Genomic DNA, 18,833 nt, shown 5'->3' with positions numbered 1-18,833 from the left:
GTTCTAGGAACAATATGCAAACCTCTCTTTCTTTATATTAGGAGTTCATGTTAACATATTTTTCTTCAGTTTTCCATGTAGCAATCTATAAGGTAACAAGGCTCGAGCCACCAACACTGTGCAAACAAAATGAATATTGCTATACGGCAGCATAACCAGGTTTTTGGCAGGAACAAAAGCTTTCACAAAGTAGCCCTAAACCTCCAATCTATTGTTCTCGCAGATGCTCAACTTCACCCGTCATCTTTCCAAGCAAACTAAAAAGCCATGTAAACATATTGAGCTTCTTGAAATCCAACCAAGAAGGGTACAAGACTAACTAGTCTTGCCTTGGTACTTGAAATCAAGGTGTCAAGTCTTTGATAGCACACGCTGTTGAGCAAGAAAAGGCACTTCCACCACTGTCCCAACAACATTGCCTCCAACAATTACAGTGTCTCCCTTCGATGCAGCTTTCCTCTTGATATAGCCTAATCCAAAAGGCTCAGAAGCTCTTTTACCTGCTGTGATGCTCGTCAACTTGCCAACCTGCACAAATTATAACAGATGTTTATTTTCCAAATAGAGAACTTCATTTAAGTAGGAAAACAGATTAAGGGACCAGGAATAAATCAATTTCCAATTGTAGTTGCTGTCTAATCCAAAACAATAAACCTCCTTTATAACTTATCCCAACAAAGAACAGATCATTCTCGAGCATAGTGCTGCATTTGAAGTTTCCAAAGTCAAAATGACTTACAATATATCAACCCTTTACAGAAATGAAATTTATGTGATGTGCGTACACAATCAAATCAAGATTTAGTTCAAAAGAAAATCCGCACCTTTTTCCCATCAACTGTAACAGCACTGCCCACTTCCACAAGTGATGATAACCTGATACCCCACAACCTCTGCTTGACACCATCATATGTTACAAGTCTAGAAATTGTTTCTTGTCCCTTATAACACCCTGAAAATTACTTACTACATGAGAACAATGACAAAAGCACTGATTCACACCAGTATATCACATAGGATATCATGGACCTTTGTTCAAAGAAACTCCATTCCACAGATGAGCCTCCAGAACATTAAATTCATCTGTAAGCTCTTTACCAGGAGCTGGCCTTCCTGCTTATGTTGATCACGTTAGAGCTCTATATCATAAACATGAAATGATTGAAAGTGTACCCAACAAAAATAATAATAATGAACAGAAGAGAACACATAGCGAGCCACTGGTAAAAGTAAAGAAGGGAATAGAAGGACTAAAACCCTTGCCCCTGGTTGGTAGACCCTCCTCTCCTCCAAGGGGCAGGGAATAAGGCACAGTGGATCTAATATCCACATCCACTTGACATCCAGTACCAAAAAATTCTTCTCTGGAGAGTATTTAGATCATTGCCACAATATCTATCTCTCTCTCTCTCTCTCTTTTTTATCAAATTATGGATAAAATTATCCTTTCTACATTTTCTTGTATCACCCTTCCCTCCAGTGGAGAAATTAGACCTTTGCTTCATTTGACTTTTCTTTCATGCCAGACACAGTATTAGCAGTACAGAAAATGCAGGAAACAGAGTAAGATGATAAAACTAAGCAAAGTTTGGAAATGCCGTTGAGGGAACATGTCATGTAAGGCCAAAATGAAACAAGGTTATATCTAGAATGGCAACTTTAATTTGGAAAAGATTCAAAAATTCCTAAAAAAAAAATACTAAACTGAAGAAGATACAAAAAGAAAACCTTGAAGAATCCTAAATGTTTCCCATGCGCCAGAACCCATTGTGATTGCACCTTGGGCAACAAGAGCTTTCCATACCGTTCCAGCACTATCTGATGACATCAAGAATGAAAAACCTTCCTCAGAAATAACATTTCCCACAGCTACAGTTACAGGCTTCCCATTTACCTGCACAAGTGAAAAAGTTCATATTTCTTGGATAGGAAGTGTTGTTGAATTAGCTAACAATCTTACTCATTCCAAAGACCTATTTTTGCTTTTGTCTGTGTGTGTGTGTGTGTGTTAAATAAGAATATTAAGCCAAATAAGATCTCCGATGCAATAATTATCCATAGTGAGAATGCTGGGATACAGATGAGGTACAGACCTCAACATGTCAAATCATTTGCACAAAATAACTGACCTTCATATATAAAGACAACCTTATAGTTTGTTCATCCAAGACATTGCAATTTAACCCATTGTCCAGTATGCTAGGCTATCAACACTTCTAAGAAATTGGTGAAGAAATGTCAACAACTAAAAAACAACGCAAATGACAACAATGAAGTCATTTGAGTACTGGAAGGGGAGAGAATTTATTGGTGTGCTTTTATTCAATTATATGCATAATAACCAAAACCAGGAAACTCATGTTCATTCTCTCCTTTCTCACAATCACTCAACAGAAGCCCCCCTGCCCCCCCCCCCCTCCTCCCAAAAGACACAAAATTCAGTTTAGGAGAAAAACCAATAAGAACTACAGAGATTAGAAGTACACATGGAGATCTGAAATTGTGAGTGTATTATATGTTGGCTGTTTTACAGATTTAACCAGCATAGACATTCTGTTCAACTCTAATTGACCAGATAGAAGGAAGACAAACAATTAATGGATAAATAGGAATCTTTAGAGGTATCCAATTGAGATATAGAAGCCATGTAACACCAATAAAACAACACTATCAAACTACTATTCTTTTCATCAGCAATGAGTTAACTCATTAGGAATTCTTTGGCATATTCATTGGTGATTAACCATGCATTCAAAAATCATCACAAGCAGCCCAGGCATTAAAATTTTGTCCACCAGAAATGAGTATTGGCAATTTGGTATGAACATTTGAGAAAGTTTTGCAGATCAAATTACACTGTAATGTTTATGTGAGCCATAAGGCTGTCCAATAAGGTCGATAAGGCCCAATCTCTCCATTATCTGTTCATGAAACAAAACATAGAAATTAGTTTGGTGCAAAAGAAACTTAATGTAGGTACTAGTAACTTCACTATTGAACTTAGCATTGCTTACTTGGTTGCTTGCAGGTCCAACTAATGCAAACATGCATGTTTGCTTGGTGATGTCTTGAATTTCTACTTTATCAGAAATAAAAATGTACCTTCAATCAAATAAAATTAGTATGCAATTAGAAAGTCTTACCTGTTAAAAAAATATATTAATTTGGATGCCACAATCACAAGATAAAAATAGCTTTTTTTTTTCTTCAAAAGTTATTTGCCTCAGTAAAATGGAATAAATTTCTAATATCACAATGGAAGATTAAGGGTTCTTGCTCTGTATCACACTAGCTCTTTTACCACCAAGGTTTAAACAGTGACAGGATACAGTTACAAATGTAACAAGGAAAACAGTCTCAAAATGAGCAGTATCTGACAAAAGAAGCAAGGTCAAATTATGCACAGTAAACAATTTAAAAAATTAATCTTGCAGTATGAACATACTTCTCAAGCATTTTAGATATGCTTTCACAGGTCACGGGAGAGACCACCAATGTAATTGCATTTTTCTGCAGACATAGCATATCAACATATTCTTCCAAAACCGATAGGTGCCAAATATTGGAAAAATCCCACAATTTAATTAGCCCAAGAGCAGGGAAGAGCTACCATGATCCATGCAAGCGCAATATCAATTGTCCTAGCTGTTGGTGTCACAAAAACAGTGTCGCATCCCTAAAGGATGTACAGTCATTACTCCCAGCACAATGATACTAGAATTAAGTAGTTTTGCTTCCAAAAATGAAGATGCGGTACAACACTAAAAGTACCTGGCCTTCACTAAGACATTCAAAATTTGCAGTGCTTTGGTTGTGAAGAAATTGAATTCGGTCTTCTCCGCCAACTTTATGCCAACAAACATAAAAATCATTAAGTGACAAAAGATGATAAGCAAAGTAAGGAAGGATAGTAAAAGAGAGGATCGAACAAATCACTGAAGGAAGTGGCCCAACAGTTTTGCTGTGTCATAGCCCAACTATCGATGCATGCATTCATTAGCAAACATATTTTACGAACTGGAAGGCTAACACATGTTAAGAATCTTCACAAACTATCCTTGAAGATTATGCAAGTGTCAATCTGATCTTAAAGTATTTGATTAAGAAAAATCACACCTCAACAGTCATTAAAAGTCTGAACACACCAATAAGCCGTAGTTGGGCATTAAGAGTAGATTTCAAGCATCTGCTGGCGTCAATATGCTGTTGTCACGTGAATGCAAGTTGAGGCAACTTCCCACTTCCTCGACCCAAGTTATGATTTTCTCTTGCCATATATTATCAGGAAAATTCTCCATTAAGCTAATGGCAAGGTTAACACCATAAATGTTGCTTGGAGAACAGGAAGAAATTTTGCTACAATTGTTGTCAATGAAATAGGAAATTTTATGTGGATGTGGCAACCAGCCTATTAATATGAAAAATTGATAGGGAGATTGGACGTTTCAAGAACCAGGTCATTTGCTTTATAATATTTTCCCTCCTGGTAAGAAAATTGTACTTTGACGCATATAACCAACACCCAGCGTCATTTGAAATATGTGCTTTAGGGCCGGTTCTCAAGACAGCAGTTGTAAATAAAAGGTTTACCAATTTCACTGAACTAGCGGTAAAATAAACTATGGAATCTTTTGTAGGATTTGGTTACCGCATAAAGTGTTCCTTTTCATTTTTCTTCTTAAACTTATTCAACTTCCCATGTGTAGTGTTGGAATTAACATATTTCAATTGGACGTTGAATATCAAGAGCTTGAGCACATACGGATTTCCAGGGTACATTAATGGTGATATTACTGGAAACAACCTGAGTTACGTGTTAGGAAACCAAGAGACAACAAGAACAACAACAAAGTGGAAATATGTTACCTCTTATGCGACCATAATGTGATAGATCCACTACCTAGAATAACAAGCAGAAAATGAAATTGTTTAGAAATTAACCTATGTAAAATAGGACCAACTCAAATGAGTAAAATTTAACTAGAGCTGCTTATGGAATTAGGAACACCATCTCCCAATAAAAGAAAGGTATACTAAAGCTCATCTTTGCTAGCGCAGCAGTAGATAAACATGAACTCTTATGTTATATATATATATATAAATATATATATATATATATATATAATAAAGCAGTTAAAAATCTGAACCGCAATTTTAGATACTCACAACGGCGCCCTTTTCAGCTGCATCCAGTGCCTCATCATCACTATGAAACGCCTCAATACTAATTCTATCATCTGCATTTGTCACGGTGTCCTGGGTAAACTACCAAAATTAATGAATTCTTTATTTAAAAAAAAAAAAAAAAGAATCGAAATTATAATTACAAGCAAGGAAGCAGCAGTTAGTGATTAGGAGCCGAACTTGACTAACTTACGAAGCTGTGGTCGTGGTCGTGGTCGATAGGAGGCGGGGAAAGATGGAATGGCAAAGCTCGAAAGGCATCCTTTAGGTGGGGTAGAGAGGGAAGCGATGACAACGTATAAGAGAGCAAAGGTTGCCGGCTCCGGCGGGTGAATCTATAACTAGTACTAGTAGGGTAGTACAGCCGTGTATAGTGCGGCGGAAGGACGGAGTACCGTGCAGGTGCAGAAGAAGAAGGAGGAGGAAACAAGTTGACCGGAGCTGAAGTTGCAGAAGCGGGAGCGGTACCCGTAATCCAAGACATTTTTTGTTTTACGGTTTTTGAAATTCATAATAGCATTTAAGTTTGGAGACCTTTTCGGTTATTAATTATTAACCATATAGACTAAGGCGGAAGCCCGGTGTCCACGTCGGACGTGGTCGTCCTCCGCGTGGCGAGGCGGGATTGGCTGGATGGTGACGTGGCGCAAAGTGATTGGTTGCCAAGTGTGCTTGTTGCACCTGATTTTTTCTCCCCTTCGTTCCTCGTCCCGTCTTTCCTTCCGCCTGTTTAGTGCTACTGTTTTTGTCTGCAGGTGTTCGGTTGGGGTCGTCAGCTGCCTCTCTGCCCGCTGTTCAGGCTCCTCTCTACCAACTCCAACCTGCTTCTTTCTTTTTTTCTCCGCCACATATTGGTGTTGTTTCCACTCCAAATTTTATCTTGGTCGCACCTGATTTTCCCACTGCTCTCTTCTTCGTTCGTCTTTCCTTTCGCTTGTTTTTGCTACTGCTGTGTTGTTTTCTGCCGCTTCTTTTTCCCTTTTCGTCCACACCCTCAGGCTGTTTCCCTTGGCCTTTACGCTTTCCTTTCCTTGCATTTGTTTCCTTCCACGTGCAACAGATGGACATACTGTCAGAGACTCAGAGTTGGTGAGACTTCCGTTGGGTTCAATGCTTCACAGAACCGTCCTTTCCCCTTTCTCAATCTCTCGCCCATCCTCTGCTTCTTTATTCAGAAAGCCCTCATCCTCTCTTCCTCTTCTTCATATTTTCTCCGAAATGGGTTCGATATTTTTGCTTATTTTGATGTTTTTTTGTTTAGTTTTTGTTTCTTTCTTTGTTTTCTTGAACTTGCAGTTACTCACAATCACATTTTGCTTCTCATAGATTGAGGACAATGGATTGAAAGTCCATGAGAAGGAGAAAAAAAATCAACTTTCCAGGTTGTGCTATTTTCTTTAATTTATTTTGCAATCTTTTTTCCATTTTTACTCTAGATTGTACCTTCAAATTTTTGTAAGAAAAGTTTCTGATTTCTGATCTCTTGTTTAGTGCTTTAGTTTTGCTACTGTTAATGATCTCATTTCTACTATATATTGGATAGATAGGGATCTCGTTTTTCTTCTAATAGATTGAGGGAAAAATGAAAGAAAAGTCGACAAGAAGAAGAAAAAAAGATTTAGCTTTTCAAGGTTTGAATTTTTCTGTAGTTTATTTTCCAGCCATTTTTCTAATTTTATTTTACGCTAAACTAGACCTTCAAGTTTCTGCTTCCTTCTCTTTTTTCTTTTTTTTTTTTTGCTTTTTTATTGAAGATTAAAGGTTTTAATTTCTTGTTTAGTTATTTAGTTTTGCTGCTGCTAATAGTCTTATTTTGCTTTTATGTCATATTTTGATTTCTGTTTTGTAGATTGAGGAAAAACGCAAGAAAAACTCACAAGAAGAGATAGATTTAGCTTTTTAGATTGTGATCTTTTTTCCCCAATTATCTTTGCAGATCACCTAAGATTCAGCTTTCAAGTTATATTCTATTCTTTGGTTTCCACAAAGTAGCTACGGGTATTATTTCTTAGTTTTGCCTTTTATCTTTACTACTGGCTTCTTAACACGGATGGTTAGGCATATGAGTTATAGATGGTACTGGGAGATCCAGTTTGAATTGTGTTTGGAATAGATGTCTTTTGTCATTACTTATCCATTGCAATAGTTGTGACTTTGTATTTAGAGGATGCATACTTTGCATAGAGTGGTGTAGTTGCATTTACAAGTGTCGTTAACACTTACCACTAAATGGCTTATGGGTGTCTGAGTTTTGCAGCAGAACCAAAAGTATTTATGCTGTAATTTGCTTCAGTACAATAATGAGTTTTTTGTTGAGCTTACGATGTCTAGTGTGAGGAAAAAGTGCCTGCCAAAACTGTGTTTATTTAGCCAATCTCTTAACTCTGATTTTTTTTTTTTTTGCCATCTCACCTTTTGTTCAATTTGTTGTATGGGTTCCAGATTTTTACTTCTTGCTCCATTTATTTGTCTCAAATATTCTGTGCAGAAGGCATTCAATGGAAAATGATATTATTTCTTAATGTTTATGTGCCATCATCCTGTATAAGAAGGAAAGATTTTTATGCATGCAGGGATTGTACTTGGTTCAGAACCCATGATTGCAATGTTTTTTTGTTTTTTCTTTTGGGTATTTTGAGTATCCAAAACTGATCTGGTGTTTCTAATAGGTATTTTGTGTTAAGCTGATCGCTGGTAGTGATAGGAGGGAAGCTGCTTGGATTATTCTCACCAGCTTTAACGCTACTTAAGTTTGTTCTATGTTTAGCCTTTTTCTCCTTAATTTGGTATGTTTAGTCTTTTGATGTACTGTTGTTTACTTAATGTTTCTTTTACCATGAGATCCTTGTAATTTTGTAGTCTCTAAATTTTTTAGTAAGAAAATTTTCATTTATTGAAGATTATTTAATACTTGATTTGAAATTGATTTGTTAGCTTGCTTATATGCAGTTTCAATGTATTGATGTATTCATCTTTTGGTTCATAGTTTGTTTCCCAGTGCGCGGTGAATACGAGAGGTTTGCTGCAATGGAACAAACTATTGTTTAGCTGGTACGAGAGGCGGATCTGTTCAGCCACCACAATTCTAGATGTCCAAGGCCTGGTATGTTTGTCATTTTGCAAAATTGGTTGCCATGGGGGCAGTGGTTCGTGATTCGTGTCTTTAGAAAATACCTTACTAGATAATAACATTTTTCCTTTGATTGGTGCCAACTTGTTTGTGCTATATGCGCTGAAAAAGCTTTTCAGCATTGAAGCAACTAATATTTTAGGATGGTATCAGTGTACTGTGCTTTTGACAGAAATTTACAAATTGTTGACTAGCTTGTACATGCTTCCAGTTCCTTTTAAAGACCATTTTTTTACAGTTGCATCGGATACTGTTGTAAATAACAGCAGGGAACTTTTGAACACAGGGAGTTAAAAAATTTTCAAGGACAACTGCTAATCTTTTGGCATCCATGACAAAAATTAACAACAATTACTATCCTGAGGTATTAAGTAGCTCCTGTCAAATTCAGTTTATGGAAATAAATAATTACTCTGTTAGATACAATTATTGGTGAATGTGGCTTTGGTTTTTCCCTGTAATTGTTGCAGACACTCCATCGGATGTTCATTGTTAATGCTGGCCCTGGTTTTAAGAAGGTGCTCTGGCCTGCTGCACAGAAGTTTCTTGATGCTAAAACTATTGCAAAAATTCAAGCAAGGCTGTGTGCTTCTCTCTCTCTCTCTCTCTCTCTCTCTCTCTTTCTACCTTTACTGTGGCTCAGATTCGATAAAATCACATTGTCCAAATTTGCAGGTTCTGGAGCCTAAGTCTTTGGGAAAACTACTTGAAGCCATTGACTCAAGGTTTACTTCTACTTTTAGGTCATCCTGTTTGTGAGAATTTCAATTATAGCATCCTGACTTTTTTTTTTTAATGTTTTTTCAGTCAATTGCCTGATTTTTTGGGTGGCTTATGCTCTTGTCCAGTTGAAGGAGGATGCCTCTCATCTAATATGAGTCCTTGGAATGATCCTGATATAAGGAAGGTAGGTACATGCTTACCCAGTGTACCCTGTATTTATTTGAATATGTTGTTCAGGTACTTTGATTTATGTTTCATATTATGCTTTAAAGCAAAACCTGATTATGTTTTATTTTTTGGGAGTTTGTGCTACATCACGTCAAGATGTATGACATTTATTGATTCAAAATTGCAGCTTGTATATAATGTGGAAACAAAGTTTGTGAGGCAGATTACTAGAGTATCTGGCGATGACCAGAAAGTTGACTTGTATATACAGACGTTCCCTTTGAAGGTAATTCAGATTTGAAAATGTCTCACAGGGTGCTCTAATATTTACTTTTCTTGCTGCGTGATGTGATGTCATTATGTAAACAGGGAAGAATTAGTTATACATCAGTAGTTCAATCAAGATTGGATGTAGATGATTCTTGTTCTCCAACTAGAAAAAGTAGCTTCACATTTCCGCGATTTTGTAAACCTCAATCCTAGCTTCACATTTCGTGAGGCTATATGTGCATTAATACAGCTGTCTGCTTTCGTTTTGTCATAATTTTTGCGTTTGCTTGCTTTGCTTTTGTTGCAGTTTTTTCTTTGCTTCAGAGGCATTACTTGCTCTGCTCTATTTTCTCCTGTATGAACAGGACTGGATTCACTGCTCGATTGATGCCTTGAGTTGTTGCTGAATCTGTCTGTATTTCACTTTTGTATTTCAAAGACTAGAACAATGGCTTCATGGAGCCCTGAGCCATCATGGTTATCTTACTTGGGAGGCTCGTATAATTTTCATTAATATGCCTGCATAATATAGTTCCATTTTATAGTTCCATTTGATTGTACTCCATTTCACTAATTTTCATTCTCACCAACATTACTAGCTAAACATTAACTGAGCATATACCACGCGGTGGATACCACCTAGTTTCAACTTATTTGTCAATTGAAGTCGCTCTCTCTCTCTCTCTCTCTCTCGATAAATACGTGCGCGCGCGCGCGGAGAGTCAGCTATTTTTCTTCATCTTTCTCCTTTTCTATTTTCGTTCAAAAGTGGATAATGATTTTTTTTGTTCTACATCCAAATAAATAAATGGTATCTGAACTTTTATACAAGGCGATGATGAATCAAAACCTTCTAAAAAAGAGAATGAAATGAAAACTTTATATGGCCAAACTTCATATTGCTGCTGAATAGTGGATCCTTACAAGACACTCGAAACGGCCTCCTCAAGAATAGTCGGATACTACACTTTGGCCATTAATAAATGAAACACAAGAATTTACACCCCCAAAAAGACAAAAACAAAAAGAAACCTCGCACGTCATCAGCCTCAAATAACTGAGCAAAAATAAATAAAGAATGATTGGTACAAATACATAAGACTTTTTTCTATAATAACAAAAAATAAATTGCAAGAAATGGCTTCATCTCCATGCTGGAAAATCGGAGACACCACCTGGAGGAAAAAAAAAAAAAAAAACCAACTGCAGGATAAGTGTGAAGGCGTGTAAAAGCTATACATCCAAGACAACATCAGAAATTTCAAGGAATGGTTCATAGCACTTGATATGTATTCTCCGGCTATTGGCCATGGTCTACAAAATGATCCTCGACATAAAAGCTTTCTAGCATGGAACAACTTTTTCTCCTTCTTACTTTTGTTTCCAGGGTAAGGTCAGCAGGTTAGGGCATGGCTTGGTCATCTGAGGTAATCCATTCAACAAGGCTCCAATGCCTAAGCAACACCACCCCCCACCCCCACCCCCCCTTCTCTCCTTCTTCACTCAATACTAAGTAACATACCTGTATGAGACCAACCAGCTCATTGTATTGACAACACGTATCAAACAGCCAAGAAAACTTCAATTATCTGCTCAAGTGTCAGCAGTTTGGAGCAATTGCAGCTAGCGCATTTGCATGTGCAGGTGAAAGATTTGCCAAAAGAGGCTGCATTTGGTGACCATACAATGAAATCAAGTGAGAGAAAGCTCTGCCTATATGAGCTTTTACTTCAGGAGTTTCTACAGGTGACACAGCAATTTGGGCAAATAGATTAACCAACTCTGGAACTAAAGACAGGATCTGCACAGCACCCAAATGATGTTAAAGCAATCAAGGCTAAAATACTTTATCAGGAAAAAACAAAGAGACGTGCTTCCACCAAATAAGATCAAGCCAGTTTTGTATCAACAGACAACCAACGAAAATAAGTACCTGGGAATTAGATGATAAAACAAGATTGCAAATGCAGCTATAAACAGCCAGGGATTCCTCATGATCTTCTTTTAAAGGAAGGACTTTCAAGAAAACAGGTAGGACCTGGATCCAAAACAATCTATGCTAAGAATTACAGAAGCAACTCAAGATCTTCTGAGCTGAAAGGCAGATTAATCAGCACATAAACCTGATTAAGTGGGATTGCCTCTGGATGCACCATTATCATCCTAGCTACAGCACCTGCAGCATTATCCCTTACTGCATTATCTGGCTCTAAGTCTCCAAACAACCGGTAAAGACTGCGCAAAGCATCACCGTAATATCTAAGTATAATTTAAGGAAAATGAGCAGAAATCTGACAAAAGCATCCCTCCAAAAAAAAAAAAAAATCTAAGCAGCTCGTAAGGTATTCAGTGCAGAAACAGCAGTTCAATAACAACTCTTTGACATCAAACAATGAAATGAAGAGCAACAAATGAAACACCAATGAAAGCAAAGAAACACTAAGGACTAATCATAGGAATGTAAAGGATACTTCAAAGCATACTCTCCACCATTTTTGCACAGCTCCCCAACACAGAAGGCCGCATTTCTCCGATTAGTTGCCTCCGATGATACCAATTCTTTGAGTATCAAAGGCATCACATTCTGGAAATGAATCAAGTTGTATAAATACCAACTCCAGATTAAAGAAACCCTACACTAACAAAGAACAAGAATTTCAGATACAACAATTACATCAATATAACCGGCAATAGGAGTGCCCATATCCTGAGCAACTTCTGCAAGACAGGCAACAACCATGGTCCGGTCTGGAGGTGGGCGTGAAGCTCTCTACAGTTAGAAACCAATTGAACGAATAAAAATCAGAGTATGAAGTGTCATGTGACCATCCCTCATAGGTAACAAATGTTCACTGCAACCAACTTACGGCAAATTTCATCAAGGGTTCAAACAGCTTAGAAAAAATGGGAGCAAAATTAGAACCCATGGCCTTTGCAAATGCAGGAAGGAGGTCCGAAACTGCATCCATGAGCACTTCATCGTGTTCAGGATCATCATCATCATCACTATCAGATTCCATCTGTTGACAAGCAGACTGCTCTTGGAGCAATGTCAAAGTGGCCTCCACAAGCAGAGGTATATCTGTAATCAAAACACAGGAGCCATGGGAAGGTGTTAAAACATTTTTTTTTTCTTAAAACAAACAACCAAAGACATAAACAGAGGAACCAGCAAAATTCATCCTTACAAGGCTCCATGGCCAAGTAACCAAAATCCTTTATGATGTCAGCAACACTCATGCAAGCTTGAGCAACAACTTCCTTGTCATCATCTTCAACCATTGTTTTCATGTAAATATTCATTACTGTGTCTGTTCGCAAAAAGAATGTAAGATTTCTCAGTTGGTTGAATATATCATCAAACTCTACATATAGAAGTTATTGCCGAAAATCAGCTTACCAAGGACTTCTTTTATCTTTAACATCCCTTCCTGCAAAGCAATAATGAAGCCTTATTACAAGATAGATCTTTTTTATCATTACAGAGATTATTAAAAAGGGCTCAAGTATAACACAAATATGAAGAACAACAAGAACTTTATAACAAGATGCTAATTGATAGTTGAAAAATGTGTAAAACAAAAGATGTGAATATTGAGCACTCCACCCGGGGAGTCATTGATTGATTCCTACTCACATTATGAGCTTGAAAAACTGCTTGTGCAGCTGTCAAAATATCTGCCAATACGAACAAGTAAATATCAGCTTTTCTTAGTTATTTTCATAAGGACCAAATGACTCTTAAGACAACTTCGCAATCAAAATACAAGGCACTGAAAGATAAAAGAAAAATGTGATACAAGACAGACAACGCAGGATCTCCAACAAAGGAAATGATAACCCCATCAATTCACCTTTTAAGCACAGAGAATGAAGAGGGGCTTTTATTAAATTTAGAAGGTTCAAGCATAATATCTCAAGATGTGTACCTCCAAAGACATAAAAGAAAATCTTACAACATTTCAAAAATGCATTTGGATAAATCATGCAGGAGAATTCATCATATTACACACGTGTATACAGAACTAGTCAACCTCAACTTTAAAAAATAAAAATAAATTAAAACAAACAAGTAGAGAGACCTCCAAAAGCACAAGCCAAGACATGCATATACAGCACTCACGTTTCAGACCAATAATAGCCTGGAGCCGCACATCCTCATGAAAATAGCTTGAATGTTTCACCAAGATCTTTAAAGATTCTTCCAAGTACCTTAAGATCAATCAAGGAATTCCAACATATAAGCAACTCATGTTTTACATGTAGAGGCAGTCTATAATTTTAGATCCACGAAAAAGCTCAAGGATACGGTGCATAGGAATTCTTTGTATGCAGAGCATATAAGCCAAGGGATTGTGTTGCAGCTGCCTTTTCGTCCAATACACCTGTTCTTATGCTGATGTTACGAACTCTTGGTTCATCATGTGCTTCGTCATCTGATGATACACCTCCGAAACTATTGATGTTCTCATCCTCTTCTGAATCAGCGATATCCACGGCAGAGCCATCATCAAGATTGCAGGAGGCAAATGCCAGAGGAACAACATGAGGAAGGTACTGTTTCGAGAAATGCATCAGCATACTGGTATTAAAGTAACACAACAGGATACCGTGGCAGGCAACCAAAAAAAAAAGTAACACAACAGGTGTAATATTGAAAACACTAAGGATACCTGCGTAAAACCTTCATCTAAAATTTCTGCTATATTGCTAAAAAATCCGTGAGTGTACTCCCTAAGCTCACTGAATTCCAACCCAAAACCCTGACACATACAGAACATATGAGATGCCAAGGGAACGTCAAAAGTCCAAAATATGAGTAAAAAGTTATTTGTTTAGTTACAGAAATAGCAGCTTCAACAAAGGGTGGTAAAATTGGCTCCATTCTAGTCCTCCCAACAGACATAGCAATCATTCCAACCAATTCAGTAGCCCTTGCTCGTGATCGGAGGTCCTCATCATTTGTTAGCACCATAAACATTTTCATCAACTCTAGAACCCTTTCAGCATAAGGAATGAAGGCTTGCTCTGCAGCTGATGCAACTGAACCAATTGCAGACTAATTCGGGCAAGGAGGAAATCAGAACAGATCACTTTGTAAATTTGTGTAAATACTACACATTAAGGCACTGAAAATGCATGCTTACCATGCATGTCTCTTGCAGATTACGCGGACTATTTTGAAGGGCGCCAAGCAACTTTCCCATCAAAGGGTCCAAAAAAGGAAGAATTTCTTCACCCATGTCCTCACAAAATGCTGCTAAAGCATAGTAGGACTTTTCCTGCATAATATAAATGAACAATTATTAGGTACACAGAACCAAAATTATTGGAATTAGTCTTCGTCTTGATAAGTATATACCTTAACCTCATCAGATACATCCTCTAGGGCATTCAAGATGCAAGGAAGAACAATTTCATAATGAGATACTATCTCAGGCTGCAGATGCTCAGCAAATTGACCTAATGCAAATGATGCAGCCCCCCTCACCATTTGTTCCGAATCTCTAAGAGCCCCCAGGACTATATGAAGAACAGGTTCCAGCTTCTGTTTCATCCAGTCCAAACATCCCTCAGAAACAACACCCAATGCAGTAACTGAAGCTTCCCGAAACTTTGGATTGACACTTTGACTACTGAGAGAAGCGAACTCAAAAACAGTCGGGAAAACATACTTAGACAAGCTCATAGCCATGGTATCAATCACTTCTGCAGCAGCACGATCTGGAGCAAGATCATCATCTTCTTCCCTGTTAGTGGATTCCGCAAGCAAAGGACACATAACTTGCAGAATTGGTGTAACCAGTTTATACTTTTTGAGTGAGTTGGATTTATATTTCGCAAGCCATGAAATAATCTGAATAGCCTGACAAAAGCAACAAGACTCAAAATTTAAAATGCAAGCAGCGAGTCAGAAAGAAGAAAGCCAACTGCTTAGACTGGTGATAATAGCCTTAAGACAGGCTTTCTATATCTTTAGCTTTTTCAAGATCTGCCTCGTAAAATGAAATTCCAGAAATTAAAAATTTTTAAAATGGTATCTTGGCCCTAAAAGTTCCAAAAATAAAAACCTGTTCCAGAAAGACATCTTCTACGGGTGCTTGCCAGAAACAGCTTCTCCATCAAAAGAAAAGGAAAAGCATATTGAAAAGGCAAACAAATACCACCCAAAACACTGGATCTACTAAGCAACTAAAAAAAAATAAAACTAAACTCAGCTTATCTTGTATGACCAATTAGAGCCCATCATTGTTCCAGGGACCAAATTTCCACAACTAACCTGGTGGCATGTATTTGATTCCAAATTCAGACTTGAACAGACTTCAAGTGAAAACTGTACAATTGATTTCACTGATTCCCCGAGAAGTGGTGCAGGAGATTCAATCAGCTCATCAAATATTTCAAATGCAATTACAGCTATGTCCTCTTCACCAGCTGCAAGGCATTGTCTTGACACATTCAAAATGCTTGGTATGAAATCTCGAAACTTGACCTAAAAGGTAGAATATATATAAACCAGGATATAAATGTTAATTACCAGCAGATGTGAATTAACCAAAAACTACCAGCAATAAACCGAATTTGATTTCCAGTTACCACCTTTCTCCTGTTGTATAAAGGTAAATCTAGAAGCCGTGATTTATTCAGAAGCTCTATAAAGAAGTCATGATATAAGTGGAAGCTCTCATTGACTTTAAATAAATGTTAATCAATTCCTGAATGGATTTATAAGCATGACAGTTCTGGCTAAAAAGTTGCGAATGTTTCACTGACATCTGTAGACCTATTCCATAAGATTAGCATATGTCACAATCTGCAGAATTTGTTCACAATTTCAATCTATATGTAAATGAGGGTACAATAATGCCTTGTCACAACTTCATTGCCTTCTTTGTCTTTTATGCTCAATCAGTCAATATTTGGTCACGTGAGACAAATGTTTAATGTACAACAAATTGTGCAATATCAATAAAATAGGAGATTGCAAGAGCAACATCACTTACTACTTCTGCCTGATCATGGGTGAACTCTAAGAAGGAGCCAACTGCCCTGTTAATATGATCAAGCAACAATCACACAAGTAAGATTTTCACCATCTCCTAAATTTTGACCCAAAAAAATTATCAATGGACAAATGCAAATAAACAATACTTGAGGGCAGCAACTCTGACTCGGTTACTGGTTTCATCTTGAAGGCACTTGAGTAGCAAAGACTGTAGGTCTGTAAAGTATGGACGAAATGAATTGCCGATTGTTTCAGTTAAGGAGCTGAAAAGTATCAATGCAACCTTGCAACACCAAAAAGCATGCAACCAATGCTTAGTCATTTTACATTTAGCCACGATGACTAAAGAAAGCATGGCAAGCACGAAGGTATTCAGTCTAGAAAATTAAAGAATAGAAATTTCCAACATAAATAGCTAATTCGAATTAAATAAAGCAATCCCTCAAGCTGTGCATGACAAATGGAGGAACCCTCTTGTTACTTCTATTTGTACATTTACAGTTTAAAATCCAAGAGAACAAATAGTATTATCTTACAGAACAGTGGTAAACGAATCTTCTTGAAGTGATCAAGAATAGCAAACACACCTCTCTATGGTCTTCTTGCGCGCTCTGACTGCACTGGAACAAGAATGGCAACAAATCCGGCCAGTCTCCAGCTGGCACTGCATACTTGGCTACAATGCTCACCACATTCGCGCTGGCTTTCCTCACCGGTGGACTGCCAAATTGAAGACAAAAACCACTGTAAACGATAAAGCATCATTCTTGCTAAAGTCGAGCAGAATTGAACACCAAAAACCAGTAAATCAGTGATTGGAAAAAAACAATTTTTTTAAGTTCTGAAAATAAATTGAAGGAAAAAACCTGTGCTCCACAGTGATGCTTTCAATTAAGGACTGCTTAACAAGTTGGCGGAGTTGAGGCGAGAGTTTAGCCCAGTGACCAGTGATCTTCTTGCGGAGGAGGACGGCGGCGAGCTGGCGGACGTTGGGGGTCTTGGCGGTGCGGAGGTGGTGGACGAGAGCTGGAACAACCTGGGGATCCTTGGCTAGTCGCTTAATTTGGTCCTCGGCTTGCCTTCTGGCGTCATTGTCAGGCATCAGGAATTGAATTAACAGCAATTCCAGCGACTGCGCCATCTCTTCTCTGCTCTACTGCGTGTAATGTGTGTGGGCGTGTCTGAGAGAGAGAAGAAAGGCGGAGACGAGAAACCCTACAATAAGCGGAGTGAGAAAGAAAGGCGTTGGGAGGGTTTCGAGATGCTTTATATAGAAGCAAACCAAAGAAAGACGGCGGTGGAAGGGTGAAGGTGAAGAACGGGAGAGACTGAAGCTTGGTGGGGCCGGTCTTTTTACTGGGAAACGCCTTTTGGGGTTTAACAGTGCCGGGAAGCATGTTGGCACGTGAAAGGCACATGTTTGTGTGTTTTGTTGGTTTTCTTTTTATTTCTGAACTTCTGCATTTAGATAATTTTTGAAAGGGAAAATCGTTCAAAATGTCCCTCACATTTTACAAGATGACTTTTTTCGTCCATCACTTTTAAAAGTGTAATTTTACGTCCCTTACAAATTTACATTAACTAAATTTGGTTTCTACCTAGGTTTCTAACTAGTTTTTTGCCAAAATCCACCACGTGACTTGCATGTGATCATTTTTTAAGGGCAAAATTGTCAAATCAAATTTTTACATAATCTGATTCATAGTTCCTCACATTTCACAAAATGAATTTTTTCGTCCCTAACATTTTACAAAATGAATTGTTTCATTCCTCACATTTCAAAAAATGAATTTTTCCATCCCTCACATTTTTCAAAATGAATTTTTTCATCCCTCATTGATCATGTGTATGAATAGCTTTTTTTCTATAAACCCACATATATGTCTATTTGATTTTACTTGAACAGTACGAATAACATGTAATTTATCTCAATTGGATTTCATCTAAACATGCTAATCGTAATTATACACATGCTATTCAATAGATATAAATAGGGGTTTAAAACTAATAATTTTATTTGAAACCCATGTAAATATTTATATGATTTCACCATTTGAATCTATTCAATATTTGTGACATTTCTCTTTCGGTAATAATTTATTTATTGAATTATATAATAAGATCATCTAATTAATGGATCCTAATTCGAATTCTATAATTGTGCTAACAAATTTCAATTTAAATATGAAAGTTCTACTCGACATTTTTAAAACCAACAGTTGAATTACTTGCCTTGTAATTGTCTTAAATTTTAAAAATGCCAATCACTTATTTCTTTTTGTCATACTTTTCTTTTGTTTATTTTTTCTGTCCAAATTTAATTCGATATAAACACTCGATAATATTTAGAAT

The 18,833-nt window shown here is 37.3% G+C and overlaps 3 protein-coding genes across 17 annotated transcripts; 1 reads left to right on the top strand and 2 right to left on the bottom strand.

Moving 5' to 3' along the window:
* Nucleotide 1: 1 nt before the first annotated feature.
* On the bottom strand, nt 2-5,727 carry LOC113731866 (putative transferase At1g60990, chloroplastic). Of its 2 annotated transcripts, none has more exons than XM_027257346.2 (12): nt 5,378-5,727; nt 5,167-5,265; nt 4,867-4,900; nt 3,772-3,845; nt 3,611-3,676; nt 3,446-3,510; nt 3,015-3,102; nt 2,856-2,921; nt 1,729-1,894; nt 1,030-1,113; nt 825-952; nt 2-528 (listed from the first exon to the last, which is right to left on the bottom strand). In XM_027257346.2, the coding sequence occupies exons 1-12, from the start codon at nt 5,666-5,668 to the stop codon at nt 352-354; spliced, it is 1,338 nt and encodes a 445-aa protein (XP_027113147.2). In that variant the 5' UTR covers nt 5,669-5,727; the 3' UTR covers nt 2-351. The 2 variants fall into 2 exon arrangements, with proteins under 2 accessions (XP_027113147.2, XP_027113148.2); XM_027257347.2 differs by having other exon boundaries at nt 5,167-5,256; nt 5,378-5,723.
* Nucleotides 5,728-5,765: 38 nt separating this feature from the next.
* LOC113731869 (phosphatidylinositol/phosphatidylcholine transfer protein SFH13-like) lies at nt 5,766-10,025 on the top strand. 13 transcript variants are annotated; one of them, XM_072079782.1, is made up of 12 exons: nt 5,870-6,273; nt 6,511-6,566; nt 6,728-6,815; nt 7,121-7,182; nt 7,854-7,970; nt 8,171-8,287; nt 8,601-8,678; nt 8,785-8,889; nt 8,990-9,039; nt 9,122-9,221; nt 9,393-9,491; nt 9,783-10,025. In XM_072079782.1, exons 5-12 carry the CDS (start codon nt 7,944-7,946, stop codon nt 9,834-9,836), a joined length of 630 nt encoding a protein of 209 aa, XP_071935883.1. In that variant the 5' UTR covers nt 5,870-6,273; nt 6,511-6,566; nt 6,728-6,815; nt 7,121-7,182; nt 7,854-7,943; the 3' UTR covers nt 9,837-10,025. The 13 variants fall into 13 exon arrangements, with proteins under 13 accessions (XP_071935887.1, XP_071935883.1, XP_071935878.1 ...); XM_072079777.1 differs by having other exon boundaries at nt 5,870-6,406; XM_072079778.1 differs by lacking the exon at nt 6,728-6,815.
* A 316-nt stretch (nt 10,026-10,341) lies between these two features.
* LOC113731865 (uncharacterized) lies at nt 10,342-17,835 on the bottom strand. 2 transcript variants are annotated; one of them, XR_003458612.2, is made up of 21 exons: nt 17,348-17,835; nt 17,069-17,201; nt 16,628-16,764; nt 16,480-16,525; nt 15,756-15,968; nt 14,838-15,341; nt 14,623-14,757; nt 14,319-14,534; nt 14,149-14,238; nt 13,785-14,032; nt 13,599-13,687; nt 13,113-13,153; nt 12,876-12,906; nt 12,664-12,786; nt 12,343-12,557; nt 12,150-12,245; nt 11,947-12,059; nt 11,599-11,734; nt 11,409-11,513; nt 10,998-11,276; nt 10,342-10,650 (listed from the first exon to the last, which is right to left on the bottom strand). XR_003458612.2 is itself a non-coding variant. In XM_027257345.2 (20 exons), exons 1-20 carry the CDS (start codon nt 17,620-17,622, stop codon nt 11,076-11,078), a joined length of 3,147 nt encoding a protein of 1,048 aa, XP_027113146.1. In that variant the 5' UTR covers nt 17,623-17,835; the 3' UTR covers nt 10,342-11,075. The 2 variants fall into 2 exon arrangements, 1 of the variants encoding a protein (XP_027113146.1); XM_027257345.2 differs by having other exon boundaries at nt 10,342-11,276.
* Between the last annotated feature and the right edge of the window lie 998 nt (nt 17,836-18,833).

This window comes from Coffea arabica, chromosome 2e (genome assembly GCF_036785885.1).
Source record: "Coffea arabica cultivar ET-39 chromosome 2e, Coffea Arabica ET-39 HiFi, whole genome shotgun sequence".
NCBI lineage: Eukaryota > Viridiplantae > Streptophyta > Magnoliopsida > Gentianales > Rubiaceae > Coffea > Coffea arabica.
This window is presented reverse-complemented; position numbering and strand designations above follow the sequence as displayed.